Source organism: Triticum urartu, chromosome 1A (assembly GCF_056163025.1).
Source record: "Triticum urartu cultivar PI428250 chromosome 1A, HENAU_Tu73, whole genome shotgun sequence".
In the NCBI taxonomy this organism is placed as follows: Eukaryota; Viridiplantae; Streptophyta; class Magnoliopsida; order Poales; family Poaceae; genus Triticum; species Triticum urartu.
Window position 1 is genome coordinate 4,710,668 of NC_141873.1, and position 13,698 is coordinate 4,724,365.

General features: G+C 45.0%; 2 protein-coding genes and 1 pseudogene across 2 annotated transcripts; all 3 read right to left on the reverse strand.

Moving 5' to 3' along the window:
* Positions 1-1,450: 1,450 nt before the first annotated feature.
* Positions 1,451-2,997, reverse strand: LOC147988174 (uncharacterized). The gene is made up of 2 exons (XM_087515636.1): positions 1,725-2,997; positions 1,451-1,488 (listed from the first exon to the last, which is right to left on the reverse strand). Exons 1-2 carry the CDS (start codon positions 2,995-2,997, stop codon positions 1,451-1,453), a joined length of 1,311 nt encoding a protein of 436 aa, XP_087371762.1.
* An 8,904-nt stretch (positions 2,998-11,901) lies between these two features.
* Positions 11,902-12,504, reverse strand: LOC147988175 (uncharacterized; annotated as a pseudogene).
* Positions 12,505-12,634: 130 nt separating this feature from the next.
* LOC147988176 (uncharacterized) lies at positions 12,635-13,472 on the reverse strand. Its single transcript, XM_087534163.1, has 2 exons — positions 12,960-13,472; positions 12,635-12,730 (listed from the first exon to the last, which is right to left on the reverse strand). The coding sequence occupies exons 1-2, from the start codon at positions 13,470-13,472 to the stop codon at positions 12,635-12,637; spliced, it is 609 nt and encodes a 202-aa protein (XP_087390289.1).
* Positions 13,473-13,698: the final 226 nt, after the last annotated feature.

Genomic DNA, 13,698 nt, shown 5'->3' on the forward strand with positions numbered 1-13,698 from the left:
CGAAGCCGCCGAAGACGAAAATTTGTCTGGGGAGAAAAGTCTCACCCTGGACCTCATCGTTGCTGATGATCAAAGGAGCCATCGGGCCAAAAGGTGACGACACAGAGGAACTCTCAATGAAAGCACCAATGTCGGTGTCAAAACCGGCGGATCTCGGGTAGGGGGTCCCGAACTGTGCGGCAAGGCCGGATGGTAACAGGAGACAAGGGACACGATGTTTTTACCCAGGTTCGGGCCCTCTCAATGGAGGTAATACCCTACTCCTGCTTGATTAATATTGATGATATGGGTAGTACAAGAGTAGATCTACCACGAGATCAAGGAGGCTAGACCCTAGAAGCTAGCCTATGGTATGATTGTTGTGTATGGAGTTGATTGTCCTACGGACTACAACCCTCCAGTTTATATAGACACCGGATAGGGTTAGGGTTACACAGAGTCGGTTACAATGGTAGGAGATCTTGAATATCCGCATCTCCAAGCTTGCCTTCCACGCCAAGGAAAGTCCCATCCGGACACGGGACGAAGTCTTCAATCTTGTATCTTCATAGTCCAGGAGTCCGGCGAAGGTATAGTCCGGCTACCCGAACACCCCCTAATCCAGGACTCCCTCAGGTAGCCAAGGAAAACACAACGCATAGAGCGAGGTGCCAACTTGTGAGGGCTTGTGGCGTAGAGATTGGGGAAGCACAAACAACCAAACACACGCAGGTGGTCATAACGAGGATGCACGCCGGTGAGGAGGGAAAATGGGGTGTATGGGGTGGTCTTGACGGAGGGGCGACGATTGAGCAAGTGTGTGGCAGTGTGTAGGGCCTCGACCCAAAAAGGAGGTGGTAAGTTGGCGTGAATGAGAAGGGTACGGATGACGTCGTTGGTGGTGCGAAGCATGCGCTCAGCCTTACCGTTTTGCGGAGATGTATGAGGACAAGAGAGACGATATACGATGCCGTTGGTCGAGAAAAAGTCGCGGAGAGAAGTGTTTATGAACTCCCCGCCGTTGTCACACTGCATACACTTGATGAGAGTGTGAAATTGGGTGAGGATATAGGTGAAGAAGCGTTGTAAGGTAGAGGAGGTGTCGGACTTGTGGCGCAAGGGGAAGGACCAGGAGTAATGGGAGTAATCATCGAGAATTATGAGATAGTATTGATAACCAGAGAAACTTACAACCGGGGAGGTCCACAAATCACAATGAATAAGTTGAAAAGGTGCACTAGTACAATTTTGGGAAGAGGAAAAAGCTAAACGGGGCTGCCGTCCTAACTGACATGCCGTACATGGGGAGCGGGCAGTGTTATTACAATCTGGAAGAAAATCCTTGGAGATAGAGGCAAGTGAAGCTTTGCCCGGATGGCCGAGGCGCTGGTGCCACAAGTCGCCTGGAGTGGTGAAGAAAGCAGCGCCATCGACAGAGTTATTTCCATAGAACGGGTAGAGGGGACCGGCGCTACTGGACGTCAGAAGAGGAGTCCGGGTTTGAAGTGCCTTCACAGAGAAACCAGAAGGATTAAATTCAACGGAAACATTATTGTCAGTAGATAATTTGCGAACAGAGATAAGATCTTTGACAATATCTGGGCAGACAAGAACATCATTGAGGGAAAGATTAGAAGGGGGAAGGGTGGTAGAACCTACGCCAATGATAGGAAGACGATCACCACTACCGACGATAATGCTAGAGGAATTATGCTTTGGAAAAGAACGAAACGTAGAGAGGTTACCAGGATTGCCGGTGACATGTGTGGCTGCGCCGGAGTCGAGGATCCAGTCAGCTCCGTGGTGAGGGAGGCCCTGCTGGCTGTAGGCGTGCTGGAACAGGGCGGCGTGATCCCATGAAGGCGGGCCGGCCTGGTACGGTGGTGTGGACAGAGGCGGCGGCGACGGCCCGGACAGCATCAGTGGATACGCCTGAGAGTGCACCCCAGGGCGAGGTCCGAGCACACCCGCAGCATTAGGCGGAACCCACCCGGAGCGAGGGGCGGGGAGGGCCATGCCGTACGGAGCGAAGTACCCGGTCCAAGGGGACGACTGAGGCGGGGCGGACCCGTGACCACCCGACGCAGACCGGCCGCGGCCACGGCCGCCACCGCGGTCACCGCCGCCAGCGCCACGTCCGTCGTTGCCGCTAGATCCGCAACCCGATGGGGGGGCGCGATTGGTGCAGTCGGCGCGATCGCCGCGGTCACCGCGGTCACCGCGGTCGTTGTTGGAGTTGAGACCGCCGGAGATCGTGAGAGCAGCCGAGCCGGCCTCCGCCGCCTGGAGGTTGATGTTGTACTCGGCGAGATCCAGGCGGGAGCGAGCGACGTGGAACGGCGGCAGGGGGACCGTATCGCCGAGGATGGTGCGGATGGTGTCGAAGCGGGCATCCAGGCCATGAAGGAGCTGCATGGTGAGGTCGTGATCCTCAACCGCGTGACCGGTGTCCGCGAGGCCGTCCGCGAGGGCCTTGAGACGGCGAGCATAGTCAGAGACGGAGAGGTCTCCTTGCTTCAGGTTCCGAAACTGGCGCGTCAGATGAAGGTACTGGGCGCCTTCATTGGCCAGGAAGTAGTCCCGGATACGACGCCACGCGGTGAACGCGTTGATGGCGCCGCCCATGACGAGCTCGAGAATATAGTCGGCGAGGGTGAAGTAGAGCCAGAGGGTGAGGCGATGATCGACCGCGAGCCAGGCCGCATCGGGGTTGGGAGGAGGCGGGCGATCCACGTGATACTGCATGAGAACGCAGTAGAAGAAAGTGCGCCACTTGATGTAGTTGTTCTCGGCCGGATCGAGTTTGAATTTTATGTGGTTGGAGATATGATCATTGTGGAAGGAGATGAGGAGGGTGTCGGCCGGTGGTACGACAGGGGGAGCGGGGGCAGACGGGACTGGGGCGAGATCGGAGGAGAGGGCAGCGGTGGTGCTGTGGGAAAGGGAAGGAGAGGTCCCCGGGGAGGAAGGAGTGATGGCCGGAGATGGCGGCTCGCCGAAGATGTCCTCGAAGGCCATGGCGACTGATACCAAGCTAGAGGGAGAGAGTGCTCACGATTCTATCGTGTTGATTATGGCAACAGTTAGAGAGGTACAAATAGCCGAGGCCACCCAACGTCTCCCAAGATACACGGCACGCAGGCCCAACATGGAGAGTGGTTGTGATCCTCAAAGCTAGGAAGTAGTTACAACAATATACAAAGTCTACATACATGCAATGACCGAGTTTAACACGGACGGCGTGAAACCAGCATGAAAAATATGGAAATTCGCAAAGGCACTGCATGCCGGTGTGGGCATACACACCTATCAAGTCTTGCCCGGCCGCTAAGTTGCGTCACTATTCGCGAAGTAGTTGGATCCCGCACAAGGGCACAACATGTTCAAAATGGATAGTTTTTGAAAGCCCTTGTCACAAGAGTTGTAACTTATTTTTTTTAATTTTTTGGCAAAACATGTTCAAAATGGATAGTTTTTGAAAGCCCTTGTCACAAGAAATATGAAAATGAAAACGGAACTTAATTTGTACTTTTTATTCAAATAATATGAAAGTTTGATAATCAAAAGCCAAAAGAAAAATCACGTGTGAGGGACAAGGTGCCCCCGCACCCGTGTGCCCGAAATCCTATCCCATCAAAAAGATGCATACAAGAACATCCAAAATATTCCATGACTCGGTTGGTGATGGCTGGCAATGTGCTATTATACATGACACGGTAGGGCCTTAAACAATGATGGCTACAGGTAATAGGAACGAGAAAAAATATGAACATGCCAATATTTCACGACGTAGTCAGAAAAAATATGAAAATGTCAATAATTATTTCCTCTCCTGTGAACCCCTCCTGGCCACCAAAGCCCTAGCGAGCCTCCCTCTCAGCCACCGGCGAACCTGTGGACGCCCTCCACAACGCCTTACAATGAAACTCGACATAGGCAACTCAGGACGCTTTCTTCTTCATCAGCAAGGTAGCATATGTCTAGCCGGCTCTGGCAGGGGAGAGGCAATAGCTGCACGTCGGTGGCTCGTTGGTGGCAGTAGTGGTTGTTTGATGTTCTTGGAATCTTGGTGTAATTGTTATTATGTTTGAGATGCTTCATACTTCTGATGAATTATGATAATAAAATTTGGATCATTGAAAAAAATCATAGGTCAGTTCTCTTTCTGTTCGTGAGAAATACCACTCCTCTTTCCTCCCTCTCAGTTTTTACCACATTGCCACCAGTAACGAAGTTACCCATACAACTCTGTCCATTCTTCTTTCACAGCATAATGATGCTTACAACAAAAATCACATGATTTCAGTACCGTTGGGTAGTGTTGTACAAGGGGATGTTAAACATGACATGGTATGGCCTTAATCCTGACACACGGGACTTGAGAAATTATTGATAGAGCCAAAACCATGATGTCTATAGGTAATAACCCAGGGAATAAATTATAAAACTAGCAAAAATGTACGTCGCAATCAGAATAGACAAGTAACCGCGACACGCGTGTTATTAGACTGCTCGTTCGAGAGATCCACTTTTCTAGGGAAGAGACCCATTTAAAAGGTGGGTATAGTAGATAGAAGTTCTAGTGTTTTGCACCGTCACAATGTGTGGTAAGAAGAACCGGTTGAAGAACATTTCTTTTGCCACGTGTCTGTTTTGTTGCTGATGCATCTATACCAAGCTGAATTCTAAGAATTCAAATCTGTCAAAAATATTTTCCTTAAGAAAAACCCACAGCTTTGGGCTAGCCATCGCCCAACTCGAACCCCAACGCATATTCTTTCCCACACCCTGAACCATCTCCGGACCACCTAAGCCCCAACTAATCGCCGACATCATCACTACCGAGCCCGTAGTAGCCATTCATCGCACCAGACATTGCCTATGTGCTCCAAAGAGAGGCCAGTCCTCTCTTCGGACTGTTTCTCTCTTTCCTTTTTTTACCTTCTTATCTCTGGTAAGAAAATTCCCCTTATAACTCTCTTCAATCTTCTTTCGCGGCAAAATGATTCTTACAAGAAAATCGCAAGATTCCATGACTGGTGGGCAGTGGTCTGCAATGGGATGATAAACATAACATGGTAGGGCCTTAATCATGACCCGTGAGACTTGAAACAACAAAATTATTTAGAGACCCATAACCATGATGGCTATAAGTAATAGTCCTAAAAAATACTAAAATGATGATTTTGTATGACAGTCAGAATAGACATTACATCATGATATGATGCATGTGTATTTAGACTGCTAGCTATCTAAGGAACCAATTAAAAGGTGGAGTATAGTCGATAAAATGTCATTTTCATTCATTGACAATGTGTGGTATGAAGGACCAACGGAAGACCATTTTTTTGCCACATATATACCAGGCTGTAAGTAATAGTTAGCTATGAAGGACCAATGTGTGCTATAAGTAATAGTTCTGTTGTTTAAGCGTCTATACCAGGCTGAAATTGAAGGATTGACATTCCTTTAAAATATTTTTCTGAAAAAAACAACAACCTCCCCTTCGGTCTAGCCATTACCCAGCTCGAACCGCAAGGGGCATTCCCTACCACACGCGTGAACCCCCTACCGACTCCCAAAGCCCCAGCAAGCAATCCGCACAGCCACCGACGATTCCGTAGTTGCCCACCACCACGCTGGACAACGACACTCGACATTGCCTACTTGGAATACTTTCTACCTTGGCAACATGGTAGAGACGATCACTCCTCTCTCCCTGTTTTCACCTTGTGCCCACGGGTAAGAAGATTCCTCATATAACTCTCTTCACTCTACTTCCGCAGAAAAATGATGCTTGCAAGAAAATCCACAAGATTCCAACCGGTGGGCAGTGGTCAGCAGTGGGATGTTAAGAATAACATGGTAGGGCTATAATCATGACCTGCAGGACTTGAGACAACTAAATTGTCGAGTGGCCCAAAACCACTTATGGCAACAAGTAATCATCCTAGAAGAAAACAGAAAAATGTTGATAATTTAGATACGGTCAGAATGAACACACAACCATGACACGACATGCATGTCATTAGACTTCTAACTGTGGAGGATCCAACTAAAATTTGGAGTATAGTTGATGAAAATTTTATTTACGTGCATAAACACTATGTGTAGTAAGAAGAATAGGTGGAAGAATAATTATTTTTTCACACATAAAAAACACCTTGTAAGACTAACCATCACTTAGCGCGAACCCCAAGACACATTCTCTCTCACACCCGTGAACACCCATCCCGACCGCCTAAGCCCTAGCTTGTTGTTCGCACCGCCCCTGACGAGCCCGTAGTCACCCTCCAGCACGCTAAACGAAGATGCTCGTCATATATTCGGAACGCTTTCTTACACGGCAACAAGCTAAAAAACACTAGCTTTCTCTCCGATAGAACGACCACTTTCCGGAAATCTCCCCCCTCTCTTCATGTTTTTACCTTCTTGCCTCCCTCCATAAGAAAATTCCCCATTTAACTCTCTTCTCTCTTCTTTTGCAGAAAAATGATGATTACAAGAACATCCACATGATTCCATGACCGGTGGATAGTGGTCAGCAATGGATGTTAAGTATTACATGGTAGGGCCTCAATCATGACCCGCAGGGGCTTGACACAACTTGATTATCAAGAAACCCAAAACCTTGATAGCTCTAAGTAATAAGTAATAGCCCAAGAACATATTAATTTTTTAATGACATTTCCCTTTAAAAGGTCCCAAAGTGGGAGCTACAGAAGAGGAAATTGAGAGGGGGCCTCGACAAGGCCTCAAAGAAGGGACCGGCTCCAGAGTGGCACCGGCATCGTCGTGGCCTCCACTGATGGCCAAGGATTTACCCCAATCCCACTCCCACCCTCATCTACCCGGAGCCGAGGACACAAGCCAACATGGCAAAGCCGCCATGGCCAGATCAGGTCCAGGGGCGCAATTCCATGAGTAGGGCAGCATTCTTCATCGGAAGCGGGCAAATCGGGCATCGGGGCGCCAGAACCCGCAGCAGTAGATGCCCGCCGCAACCTCGCAGCCTGCATGACCGAAGTCACAGTACAACAAGAGATTGAGTTAAAAATCAATCTAATGAGAAGGTTGCATGTCTTTTGCGAGAAGAGGAGATCAAATACTACCAGAGATCCAAAGTTGATTTCATCTTAATGGGTGATAGTAATACAAGATACTTCCAATTGATCCCCAATGGGTGGCATAGGAAAAATGATTTACAGTCTCCAACAAGATGAGGGGCGAATCGAAGGTCAGGAGGAGCTCAAAAAGTATATCACCAAATACTTCAAATCTTTGTTTGGAGCGTCAGTTGAAGGGAACTTTCACCCTTGACGAGACCCGAACGGATGATATTCCACAAGTCATGGTAAAAGAAAATGATATCCTAACGGCACCATTCTCAGAAGAGGAGGTGAGAGCGGAGGTGTTCCAAATGGAACATAACAAAGCTCTAGGCCCAGATGGTTTCCCCACAGAATTCTAGCAAAATTTCTGGGATATCATCAAAACTGACCTTTTGGATTTGTTGAATAGTATTCATGTCGACCGACTAGACCTATTTAGACTTAATTTTGGCAAGATTGTCTCGTTGCTGAAGATTAAGGAGGCTGAACGAATCCAATAGTTCAGACCCATATGCCTCCTTAATGTTAGCTTCAAGATTTTCACCAAAGTGGCTACAAATAGGTTAAACTCGGTAGCTGGCCATGTTGTTCGGCCATCTCAAACGGCGTTTAGGCGAGGAAGGAATATACTCGATGGCGTAGTAATTTTTCATGAGACCGTTCACGAGATGCACCAGAAAACACATGAGTGGAGTAGTATTCAAAATTGACTTTGAAAAAGCCTATGACAAGGTCAAATGGTATTTCCTCCAACAAGCAGGTCTCTCCGATAAATGGCGTCGGTGGGTCCATAATTTTGTAACTGGAGGTAGTGTGGCCATCAAAGTCAACGATGACGTAGGCCATTACTTTCAGACAAAAAAACGACCACTACAGGGTGACTCCATGTCCCCAATGTTATTTAACATTGTTGCTGACATGTTGGCTATTTTGATTGAGCGCGCCAAGCACGACGGCCAGATAGAAGGAGTAGTGCCACATCTTATGGATGGTGGCCTCTCAATTCTGCAATATGTTGATGACACAATTCTTTTTTATGGAACATGACTTCGACAAGGCTCGAAACCTGAAACTCTTACTTTCGGTGTTTGAGAAAATGTCGGGTCTCAAAATTAACTTCCATAAAAGTGAACTTTTTTGCTTTGGAGAAGCCGTTGAGGCGGCTGCCGATTATGCTAACCTCTTTGATTGCGCACATGGCCAATTCCCGATTAAATATTTGAGAATGCCGATCCACTATCAGTGTCTCACCGTTGAGGAGTGGAAACATTTGGAGGAGATTCTAGAGAACGACCGAGCAGTTGGAAAGGCAAGCTGCTGTCAGTTAGAGGACGGCTGGTTTTGATGAACTCCATCCTCACAAATATGGTTCTCTATATGCTCTCTTTCTTCCAACTCCCAAAAAGGGTCCTACAAAGACTAGAATATTTTAGATCCAGATTTTTTGGCAAGGAAATGGAGAAAAGAAAAAATATAGGTTGGCCAAATGGAGCATGGTTTGTAGGCCAAAAGACTAAGGCGGCCTTGGAATTCATGACCTCTAGGTTAAGAATGAGGCCCTGCTCAGTTAATGGTTGTTCAAACTTCTTAGTGAGGATGGTGTTTGGCAAACCATGTTGCGCAACAAGTATCTAGGCCAAAAGGCGGTGTCCCAGGTATATTGGAAACTTGATGACTCGCACTTCTGGGCTGGCCTAATGGCGGCAAAGAAACATCTCTTTTTCTTTGGCTCATTCGCGATAAAGGACGGGCCAGAGATTCGTTTCTGGGAAGACATCTGGCTAGGCAATGCCAGTCTCAGAGAACAATATCCAGCCTTATATAACATCGCTCGCAATAAGAACAATAGTATTACGCATGTGCTCAGTTCATCCCCGCCAAACATTTCGTTCAGGCAGGATTTGATTGGCCCCAGACTTCTGTCATGACATAATCTTTTGTCTCGGATGGATTCGGTTAACCTAACAGAGGGTCGGGATGTGTTTCCCTGGAACCTTACAACTTCATGGTCCTTCACAGTAGACTCTATGTACCGTGTGCTCACACATTCTGAGGTACCAGTGATAATAACAAGAAAATTTGGAAGTCCAAGATTCCATAAAAAGTGAAAATATTCATGTGGTATCTTCGTAAGGGAGTTGTGTTAACCAAAGACAACCTCGCATGGCGCAACTGGCCAGGGAGTAAGAAGTGTTGTTTTTGTACTCATGACGATACAATCAAACACCTCTTTTTCCAATGCAAGTTTGCACGTTCTATATGGTCAGTCATTTAAATAGCGTCAAATTTATATCCACCCACAAGTGTTACCAATATATTTGGTCACTGGTTGTATGATATTCCGAATAGGTTTAAAGCGCTTATAAGGGTGGGAGCGTATGCCTTAATTTGGTCGTTCTAGCTATGTAGAAACGATTTGGTTTTAAATGAAAAAAATGCTTCTCCTCTGCATGTTATTTTTCGTTGTACGCACTCGCTTCATACGTGGTCTATGCTACAATGACTGGAGCACCAATCGCTGTTCAAGGTGGTGTGTACGCGGTTGTAGTAGGTGGCTACGGAGGTATTTTTCAACATGGGTAGCAGCATAACCTCCGAACTGATGCAACACCACCTTCGACATAGGCGTAGTGTCGTTCTATAAGACTCTACTGTTGCCGATATGTCGGTTTTTATTTCTTGATTTTTGTCAGGCTTTTGGATTTGGTTGTGTGCATCTTAGTTATGTAGAGACCGGGTGTTACTCATAATGTTTTGTATCCCCTTGATGCTACAGTATGAGATAATAAAATCTCCCTTTATCGGAAAAAAACAGCAAATCATATCTTCCTATGGTCAGATTTGTAAAATTCAGATGAGAAATGGACATTCTAGTTGCTGCTGCTGCCATGATCAATACTCCGTATGAGATGAAAAGACTGGGACGTCTTATTTCACTGAAGTTAGCTCTCTAGTATTTTTCAGAGATTATATATTCTCGCTTTTCAGTGAGAAGTACATTTTTGGTGTAGAAAGAAATAAGAGTAAAACTAATCCTACTGGGTGGGTGTATATCAACAGACAAAATGCACGCAGTTGAACCAAATGCATAGTAGCTTTACAATGTAACTATTTGCACGGTCGACCAGAGCTGCAAAACTATTTGCTGACGAAATATACGAGAAGCATAGTCCTTAAATTCTAAGGCACGCTCTCTTGCATGCAGCTTTGTATGGTACAGACCAAACTCTTTTTTACACCTCTATCTAAGGTAGAAAAGAAAGTACATTTAGGGAAAAGGGAAAGTCTCTTTTGACATATTTATTTGTATAGCTTGGAGCATTCGACCAAGCGATTGGTTGCCGGAAGCAAAAAAAAAAAAAGGTATCGTAGAGAAGATCGAACCAGCACCTTCTTTTTGAGGAAAAAAAACAGACATGGCCAGCTAGAGGCCTGGCCTTTGCCCATGCATGTATAAAACACCCAGGCACAGTTTTATTTCGCCTGTCTCCAGAATAACGACAACCAGAGGATCCCGTCGCGTTCATGGTGCCGCCAGTACGACGGCAGACCGCAGACAGGTACACGTATATCTTGACCACGCAAAGATTGATGACGCGCCGCTCAAGTCCAGCCATGTAGTATAACACCACTGATCTAGCTGCAGCTGCCCACACACCCGCGCTCCGTGCTATCCTATATTCATACACCATGCTGTATATACTCCCTTCATTTCTAAATATAAGTCTTTTTAGACATTTCAAATGGAATACAATATACGGATATATGTGGACATATTTTAGAATATGGATTCACTCATTTTGCTCCGTATGTAGTCACATGGTGAAATCTCTAGAAAGACTTATATTTGGGAACGGAGGGAGTATATGGTTCTTTACAAACAACATGCGTCTACACATAACTCTGTAAACCTAAAAAATATGTACTAGGTTGGCCTCTTGGCACATACTCCCTCCGTTCCTAAATATAAGTCTTTTTAAACATTTCAATTGGACTACAACATACGGATGTGTGCAGACATATTTTAGATTATAGATTTATTCATTTTGCTCCGTATGTGGTCACTTGTTGGAATGTCTAAAAAAACTTATATTTTGGAACGGAGGAAGTACCACATATGCATGCACGAGTGATAGTCCCATTGCTTTACATGCATCTTGTTGGAGACAAGAGTTTTGGCAATGCTTCACGATGTATTGATCGGTGCATAGCGCGCGTATATATGGAGTACAAGGTGGGACACAACCTCAACTATACAATATACATGCACAAACCATATAGGGTGTGTTTGGTAGCTGTTCCCACCCTAGCATAGTTGTTCCCATATGAGACATGCTTAGTCTAGACATGCTCAATACATGCAACTGCAGTTGTTTGGTAGCAATGTATGTACTCATGCATGCTAAGCTGAGACTGTGTTTGGTAGGCTGCATGAGACAAGACATGTTGCACTGAGACTGTGTTTGGTAGCCTGTATCTGAGGTATGCTGCATGAACGATTTTTTTTTTGCCGCCAAGACAAATATTGAAACAACATTTCGACAATTCGCGAAACAATTCGAGCAATAAAATGTTACCATGCCAACATAATCTGAACAATGATAATACAAATAAATTAATCAACAATTAACATAACACATGATAACCTTAATTTGAAGCAATGCATCACTAGATTCATATTACATAAGAATAATAACCATAATTGGTAGCAGTGCATCACTAGATTCATATTACATAGTCTCATTTGAAGTACACTTCATAATAGGCATTACAAAAGGGATAGTCTCATCAAGCACCAACTAACAACAACTCAAAGAAGATCAGGATTGGCTTTCAAGATTCGCTTGAACGATGCTTTTCGTACTTCGTCATTCATCTTCACAAAGTTAAGGCCTTTTGCCTTATGTTCCGTGAGATAATCTAAAACAGCCAAGCGCTCATCTTTCTCAAACACAAGAAGGTCCATGACAGCGTTGTACAAGTCAGGGTGTGTTTCAGCATGGCAAGTGTTGTTGATAGCACTTGCAATCTCACGCATAGAATCAGTCATGTTGCTACACTGGATTGAGTCCTCCTCAGTCAAGCCAGATGCCCTCTTTCTCTTCTTATTTGAAGTAGGAGAAGGGTCCTGAGTGGCACTAGCAGTAGGAAGTACAAAGTTAGACCCAGGCTGATGTTGCAATACCTCATCTGTTGTTCCTTCCCCCTCCATGACATTCGGTTTATCCTTGTCTTCCACAACAATAGGCATTCCTAGGGGCACACCGGGGCCCATTGCATACTTCCCAGTGGCATGCTTATTAGCAAAGCAAAGTTCCATATAGTCATAGTTCTCCAATGGAGAATTGAGCAATTCAGCATCTGTTGGATGATCCTACAACACCATTTGAACAAAAATAATTAACTGAGACATCATTTCCTATGAAATAGCAACTATGGGTATGGTGGAAGAAAACCCGGCCTCACAGCATACCCCGCATCAACAAGGAAGAATTTTCCTATGAAATAGCAACTATTAGCTATGGGTAGAAATATTAATATATTTAGGTAGTAGGCCCTAATTTATTATCTGTAGGAACTTTGAACCCATCTTCCCTCTCCAATGCATTTGCAAGTATAAGGGCATCATGAGCTGATCCCTATCAACCCGCAAGTACATAGGTAAACTTTAGATCAAAGTCTACCGCAGCTATGACATTTTGGGTAGTCCCCACCTTTCTACCCCTAAAGGCAGCTGAGATACTTTTTGGGACTCTAGCAAGCACATGAGTCCCATCAATTGCTCCAACACAATCCTAATTAAAAAAGGCAAATGATTGTTATTCATAAGTCCCATTGATGTTTGTATTTGTTTGCAAAAATAATTACCTTGAAATATGGATTGAAGCGAGTGCTTTCTTGTATTTTATGATGACAATGGTTGGAGGGAGGCCGAATCATCTCATCTCTTAGCTCCCCAATAGCATAAAGCACTTCCTTAAAATACCTACTAATGACTTTGGTAGATCTTCTAAAGATAGGTTGAAGTGTCCTATACCTTTGGTTGTGGTCAACTACTAGAAGAAACATGGCTACTTGTTCCTCGATAGAAGTATGGATGCTATCCAACAACAAATTTCTCTCTCTAAATATAGCACACAAATGAAAAAAAGGAGCTTTTCTCATTCTTAATTGATTTGAACAATTTATGTCACTAGAATGATAAATATATCTCAAATTTGACTCTCTAGATATGGCACGATCGGCCATGCTGCCCACGGTTATCCTTGCTGTTTGTTCCCTAGCTCTTCTAAACATGAGCATCTTGTATGCATACAATCCAGCCACTAAACCGGCTCCTCTCACAATTAATTTTCTTCGTTTTCTTGCCAATTCATCCATCTATGACAATACAAACAAATCGAAACTTAGCACAACAGATTTTTTTCCAGCATGACAAGCAATGAACAAACTTTAATATGAGCATAATAGGTACAACAATGAAAAGTTATACATCTACTGTAATCAGTTTAACCCATCATCATAAGGGAACAGAGAAGCAATTTTTTTGTCTAAACCATATACGGCTATACGAACAAGAGCTCTGTGTACAAAAAAAAGCCTAATC

Coding starts and splice junctions, on each gene's coding strand:
- LOC147988174 (XM_087515636.1), bottom strand. CDS start 2,997: ATGGCCTTCGAGGACATCTTCGGCGAGCCGCCATCTCCGGCCATCACT. Junction 1,489..1,724: donor ACATGTCACCGGCAATCCTG/GTAACCTCTCTA, acceptor TTCTCTGTGAAG/GCACTTCAAACCCGGACTCC.
- LOC147988176 (XM_087534163.1), bottom strand. CDS start 13,472: ATGGATGAATTGGCAAGAAAACGAAGAAAATTAATTGTGAGAGGAGCC. Junction 12,731..12,959: donor GCTTCAATCCATATTTCAAG/GTAATTATTTTT, acceptor GCGGGTTGATAG/GGATCAGCTCATGATGCCCT.